Source organism: Phaethon lepturus, unplaced genomic scaffold, assembly GCF_000687285.1.
Source record: "Phaethon lepturus isolate BGI_N335 unplaced genomic scaffold, ASM68728v1 scaffold9901, whole genome shotgun sequence".
Classification (NCBI taxonomy): domain Eukaryota; kingdom Metazoa; phylum Chordata; class Aves; order Phaethontiformes; family Phaethontidae; genus Phaethon; species Phaethon lepturus.
In genome coordinates this window covers 20,553-27,210 of record NW_010515522.1, presented here as the reverse complement: position 1 = coordinate 27,210, position 6,658 = coordinate 20,553, and the positions used below count along the sequence as shown (strand labels likewise).

Here is a 6,658-nt window from a genome sequence, read left to right as displayed (position 1 = left end):
TGCGGCGTTGGGCCCCGCAGGCATCCCTGCCAGCTGGGAGGGCGTCTGAGGGGACTTGAGGTTCCCCGAGGGAGACCCCATCATGGGAGACTGGACCTGGCGCATCGTGGGGGACTTCAGGGGGTTGATTCCTGGCGAATGCACCTGACCAGCTGCAGAGATATCCAAGGGCTTGCGGCCGAGGCTGCGCTGCGCAGGGGGAGCAGTGTTGAGGCTATTAGGGTTACTGGTGGGATTGAGAGGTAGTGGCGGCATGTGGCTGAGCCGGTTGTTAGTCCTTTGGTCAGGCCCGATCTGTTCTCTGAGATTTCGGAGACCGACTCCTGGGCCCTGAGACATGGGAAGGAAAGGCCTGGGACCCATGCCATACTCCTGCTGCGGGTGCTCCCCAAACGGCAGCGGCACCATTTTCTGCTGAGAGGACAGCATCTCCGAGACCCCAGGGCGCAGTTTCATCATCTCTTCCGGCCCAACTCCTGCCTCCCTCAGCTTCTGAGGGACCAGGGGTGGGTTGGAGCCCATGCTGACATTCATGCCCATGTCCCCCTTCATGCTGCCAGGGCCCATCCCAAACTCCAGCTCCCTGCTAGAGGCCATTTGTGGGGGTATTCCTTTTGGGAAGTCCCCCCTGGAGGGGCTCATTGGCCCTTCCACTGGCATGCGAGGGAAGATGGGGTTGTTCCCAGGCTCCATGTGTCTCTGGGAGGGCATCATTCTGTTTATCTCCATGCCAGGCCTGATGCTTTCCATGTTCAGGCCAGGAGGGAGGCCCATCTGTTTCTCAGCCAGCTGTTGCTGATAGAGCTCTTCAGGCAGGCCCTGTGGGTTGGGGAACCGCTCCCCTCGGCCAGGGCCACTGAAGACACCCTGGCCAGGAGGGAAGTTTCGGCCATCTGGGATTTTTGGCACATCATCTGGCCAACTAACTCCCGAAAGCCCAGGCCGGGAGGCAGGATTCGGGACACTGGGGCCCTCCATGTCAGGGTTCATCATTCCTGCAAAACCAGGCAGGCGTATCTGGCTCCCAGGCATGTTGGGATGAGGGGCCATGCCCCTGGGGGGCAGAGAGTGTGACATGTTCATGCCTTCAGGGAAGGGCTCTGGACCCCCAGGTCCCCATCCCTCCCCAGGGGTCATCTGGTAGGGAGGGGGAGGGCCTCGGACCACCCCACGAGGCCCGTGCTGGTGGACCATCATGTCCTGGAGGGAACACTGCTGCACAACCACCTGCTCTTGCTTTCTCCTCTTCTCCTCATAAAACTCCTGCTGCAGCTTGAGCCAGGCCACCTGCTCAGGAGTCATGTGGTCCAGGTGGTCTGGGCCTATGGGTCCTGACTGGGAGTTCATTGGTGGTGGCCCCATTTCATCTGGGGAAAAGGGCATGTCCCTGTGTCCTTGAGGGCCAAACGGAGCCCCTCCATCTGTCCGAGACCCTGACCCTTTGCCTAAACTTTGGGATTGAGCCATCATGGCCTGTATCGGCCCTTCAGGTTTCTTTTGGGGACCATCCAGCACCCCAGCGTTTGGGGGTGGTCCCCCACTTTGCCCTCCCGCAAACTCCTTCTCATCAGGGAAGAGCATGCGCTGTATGTCTCTCAGGGTCTGCAACGAGCGTTCTCGATGCTCCAGCTGCTCCTGTGACAGTCCATCTGGATTCTCACCCAAACTGGATGGGTCCCCACCAGACACCTGCTGGGGAGGACCTTTGGGGTCTGCAGCAGAGCTATTGCTACCTTGGGAAACTGGACTAACTGCTCGATTGTTGGGGGTCGAGCTCTGCCCAAATCCTTCTGTCTGCAATGGGGTAGAGTTGGCAGGGCTGCCCACAGACATCACTTTGCTTTCCACGCTGGGACTGTCCTGATCTATGGGGCACGGGGGGCCAGTGGATTTGGATACCGGTGCTGATACGGGTGGAGTCGGCTGCATTTTGGCATTCTGGGGCTGGTTCTGGTCTTGGGCAGCTGGGGGCTGCGGCTGCGGCAGGGGTTTGGATTCAGTCCGAAGTGCAGTGATCTGGGGGTTCTGCAAGAGAAAGCCACATGTTGTCACTCGTTCATCTTACAACCGTGTCACATAAGCAGAGGTGCAGACGAAACGTCCTGTCTCAACACCACCAGCCCACAATTTGCAAGGAAGGTCAGCCTTCATGCAGTGATTACAATGCAGCATCTTGGCCATGCAGATACATATTTTGCTCAATTATTACAGCAGGTACCCCATGGTTCTGTGCTAGCTCAGCACAAGCAATGGAAATATACTACCCAAATAGTGCAAGACTCAAGCTCTTCTTTGGGTCATCCAAGACATTTATTTGCAAAAGAGTAGCACAACAACTGTCTCTTTTTTTCCACCTTAAAACTTACTTCAGCATGCAAATAATCATCCATCTCTCTGAATCACACACACAAGCACATTTACCATTTCCTTTCCCACCCACATGCAGGTATTCCCTACCAAGGGTACAGTGTTTCGTTCTGCCTTGCTGTTTGAGATGTTCTGGATATGAAAGGACACGATGGTTTCTACCTGTCCCTTCAGCACAGCTTCTGCAGCCCTGCAAAGACAGACAGATGCACATATCCAGTTGAAGCAAGGAATGAATTTTTCTTAACTGTCCTCCCTTCTATCCTTTAGCTGGCAGAAGGGAGAGAGACTTAACCACACATATTTCACTCTAGATGAGTAGCAAAAGAAAAATGCTTACATCTACAAACTCATCAGCATTCAGGGTTCATGTCTCAGTTTAAGCCATCCTGGCTGCTACTCACTGCATGGATTGCAAAACAGTATCTACCAGCATTTGCCAAAAAAAACACACCTTGGAGGAATAAATAATCACTTCTTAGAGGGCAAGAGGTAGCAACATACTCCACTCCGGCCCCTTCAGCATCCCCAAAACAAGTAATGACTTTTTGCTGCAAGAAGGCACTTGATGAAGAAAGTGCACTTGAGAATCTCTTAAAAAGGGAGCACAAATATAAGCCCAGCTCTCTGGAGACATTGAAGCATCTACCTACTTACTTGTTGGCCATCTCAGTAGAAAAAACATAAACCACTTTGGATGGAGTCTTCTGCCCACTTGCTGGCTCCAAAGCAGCAGTCAGGCCATGGGAAGGTGTGGAAGACCTTGGGGCTGAAGCATTTGAAGGAGTCATGGAGTGTGGTGTGTGCTGAGAATCCTGGGACTTCACATGATCAGCAGAATTGCAGTCTGGAAGGGGAGAAAGAGGAGAAGAGAGGAATCACTACCTTGGGAGCTCTTTGGAAACCATTTCTGGGAACTGACCAGAGCTTTTCCTCCTCTGAAATTTCTCACTTCCCCCTCAAGCACTACTAAAGGCCTTTCTTCTGTTACACCATGCATCTTCCCTCTACTGCCATGCTGCCCTTCAGGTACCAGCAGGAGAAAGCTCATCTTGTCCCTTTCCAAGACAAGTGGCAGTTCCCAAAGCCGATCCCTTTGAATTCTCTAATGGCCACACAGAATAGCAGGAAAATTACACATGAAAATGAACAAATATAAATATGTCTGTGCCCAAGGAGAACACTCTGTGCAGCACTTTATTTTTTGCCCCCCCTTCAGCCACCCCAGCCAGGTGACCTAGAAAATGCACAATAAAGGAAAGATGGACAACTGCACATCTATCCTGTTTCTGCACTGCCTCACAGGGGCAATGTTGGAGTCAGGAACAGAACACAGATATCCAAACTCTCTGGCTTGTGTTACCAGTCAGGGTGCTAGAGGTTATGTATCTGTGTTGACAAAACAGGCTGGCATATTGTTCAAAATGCCAGTTACAACAGAGCAGTTCCTGAAAGGCCAAAGGCCAGAAGAAAACCAACAGGTTGCATTTGTACTTTCAAATCATCTGGGGGAGTTTCAGAGTTACAAAGGAACCTTCCCACCAGAGTAAGGTCTGCACTTTAACTGAGTATGAACAGGACATTTACCGACACCAGCTATGACAACCTCTCCTCTTCACCTGCTCTCAAGACCTTTAGACTTGGTTGGCTGGAACTTACAGAACCCCAGACAAATAAATGTTTTGCTAACACTTGCATAGCGATTCTCCATCTGACAGAGGACTCAGACTAATTGCCTGCACTTGCGCATGAATCCCAGCAAACATACCTTTGATTTCGGGGTCATCATTGGGAGTCCCAGCTTCCCTCTGTTCAAAGGAGTCTGCTGAAATGCTCCTCTCTCTCTTCCCCTTCCCCTTGGCACCATTTCCAGCCCCATTCTTCAGCCCCATGCTCCCACCTGGGCCAGGGAGCACTTTGGGGGGGTGACCTCCACTTTTGGGGTCACAGGGAGAGGGCTGTGATTGGCTGGTGGAGCCCCCTTGTTTGCCCTGGTTGGAAAATTTGGAATCCAGCTGGGGGTTGCCAGACGGGGACATCACTGTAGGGGGACGGACCATCACCTCCGGCTTTGATTTGGGGCTACTGGGGACAGAGCAAAAAAAGGAAAAGAAAGAAAAAAGTGACAAATCACACCAGGGATTCATTCAACCCTATAGGAACAGATTAGAGAGAAACAGAAACAACCACTGCCACCTTTGCAAGCTAAGACAATTGCTGACAAATAAAAAATGCCTGCAAGCTGAGAGTCATGCAGGTGCTTTTTTGAACATGCCCTGAAAGGGTTATTATCCAAGATGGGATCTCATTGCTCAAGAAGGCACTAGGGCAAGCTACAGGCCTGCCAGATCCCAGGACCTGCTGTCACATGAGGACCTACCTCTGGGGCTTCTGTCAATAAAGACAACGGTTTCTATGTGCACAGAGAAGCGCCTCACACCAAGACCAGCTCAGAGTAAACAAACAAGGCACAATAAAGTTCACCTTGCCACTCTCCTGGACCCCAACTATATGCTACCACTTTGATCAGAGTAGACCCCCCCCCCCCCCCCCCCTGCCCCCCCCCACCTTTGGGGCAGCGCCCCCCCCCCCCCCCCCGCCTTGCACCTCCCTATCCAGTTCTACAGGGAGCACAAGGAAAACCCAGCATTACTGCAGCATTCATCATACATTGGGGCGAGCTGCCAGGAAAACACAAACCTCTGACCGTGAAAACAATTAAACCAGCTACAACCTGCCTCTGCATAAGGAAAGAGAAGGATACCATCTCCCTGCACACTCCTGCAAAATGGGGTAGATGAAGTTTCTTTAATTTGCCAAAGGAAATTCAGAGTCTTCCCTTCCCTCTCCCATTCAGCAAATTGCATCCTAAAAATATTTTGTTCCTCTGCGTTTTACACACTATTAGCCACCCCTTACTCCTCACCCTCCATCTACTCCATTACTATCAGACCTTCTGTATTGTGTTTTCTCATCATCACTGCCACTTCCAACAGGCAGTCCTCGCTAGCACCATGGGACTCGCACAAGCCATTTCCTCCTTCGGACAGACATCTGACTCAGAGGCATTCCCTCTGAATTACTCTTAAGCTCCAGATGACCTCTAGGAGTAAATAATCAAACTCAAGAATGCTGTCAATCAGACCACTGTAAGTCCCTGGATAGTGCTTCGTTTCCGTATTTTTCCCCTTCCAACTCAGCAGAGGAGAGATGCTGACCTGCTGCACTGGCAGGTGAATGATGCAGAGGATCTCAGTGTACAGCTGATCAGTTCTGCAGGCTGTTCAGGCCAATAATACAGAGGAAGCATTTTGCATGAAAGTACAGACAGAGAGGCCTTCTGCTGCCCAACTACCCCTCAGGAAAACAAATAATTAGAAGATGGTGAAGAAAAAAAAAACCCAGGTAGAATCAGCGTGTTTACTCTTCTACAGTCTATTCAGACACCTGGTGGGAGGGAGGAGGGCAAAAGGAATGGAGAACCTGCACCTCACAGCTTTAGAGCTTTCAGCTCATCCTGAGCCTAGCAAACATGGAGGCTCGTCAGCACTGTGCAGCCAGCACTCTGGTACTCAGCGGGTCCGACAGGAGCACAAGGGAGGACCAGTAAGTAACATGCACCAGTCCTTGGCTAATCCTGCAGCACAGTATCATGCACCAATCCACAGCAACTGACTGCAGGCTCTTTTCCTTACCTCTGTGTGTTGCCTGACGGGGAGTTCCTCACTTTGGGGTTACTGGAATGCATTGACAGAAATCCTGAGCTCACAGTCTCACACGCACGCAGATGGGCTCTCGTCAAGTTCCTCTGGGGAGCGTGCCACCAGAGGCAGCGTCAAAGCAGTTTCTGCCACCCGCTTCTCTCAATGCTGGCTGTCTGCTTGCCTTTTTTCTCTTTGCTCCTCTCTGGTTTTGCACAGGGCACTTCCCTCCTGCAGCTCCAGCATTCTCTAGACGCGTGCCTCCTGCTGCCCAGGGGAAGTCTCGCATCTCCAGGGCACACTGTTAAACCCCCCACACAAAAAGAGAACAGAAAATCAGTGAGGAACTTTCCAAGCAGATGTGTCTGGTGTGAAGCAGTGAATGGCAATTCCTGCCCCATTACTGAGAAGACACAGAAGAAGAGTTCAAATGGCTCAGTACAGCTGTGTATTTCAAACCGAAGGCAGCGCTGGCCAACCATTCAGTTTACAGGCAGGTGAGGCCACCTTCCCTTCATCCAAAGCAAATCATTCTGGAGTCAACAAAACTGGGAAGCACCTGGATAGGAAGTATCTGGACACTTTGATTC

The 6,658-nt window shown here is 51.7% G+C and overlaps 2 protein-coding genes across 2 annotated transcripts in view; one reads left to right on the top strand and one right to left on the bottom strand.

The window, feature by feature from the left end:
- Nucleotides 1-5,772, top strand: part of ACP6 (acid phosphatase 6, lysophosphatidic) — a 24,883-nt gene extending 19,111 nt beyond the window's left edge. Inside the window, exon 9 of the mRNA XM_010295793.1 lies at nt 5,746-5,772. The gene's annotated coding sequence lies outside the window, so the exon portion shown is untranslated. The remainder of the gene's footprint in view (nt 1-5,745) is intronic.
- BCL9 (B-cell CLL/lymphoma 9) overlaps nt 1-6,218 on the bottom strand; it is a 12,642-nt gene extending 6,424 nt beyond the window's left edge. The window contains exons 1-5 of the mRNA XM_010295794.1: nt 6,063-6,218; nt 4,136-4,452; nt 3,025-3,214; nt 2,458-2,557; nt 1-2,025 (exon numbers count right to left, since the gene is read on the bottom strand). The exon at nt 1-2,025 is cut by the window's left edge and continues 229 nt beyond it. Coding sequence (XP_010294096.1) covers nt 1-2,025; nt 2,458-2,557; nt 3,025-3,214; nt 4,136-4,452; nt 6,063-6,115 — 2,685 coding nt within the window. The 5' untranslated portion in view covers nt 6,116-6,218. The remainder of the gene's footprint in view (nt 2,026-2,457; nt 2,558-3,024; nt 3,215-4,135; nt 4,453-6,062) is intronic.
- Nucleotides 6,219-6,658: the final 440 nt, after the last annotated feature.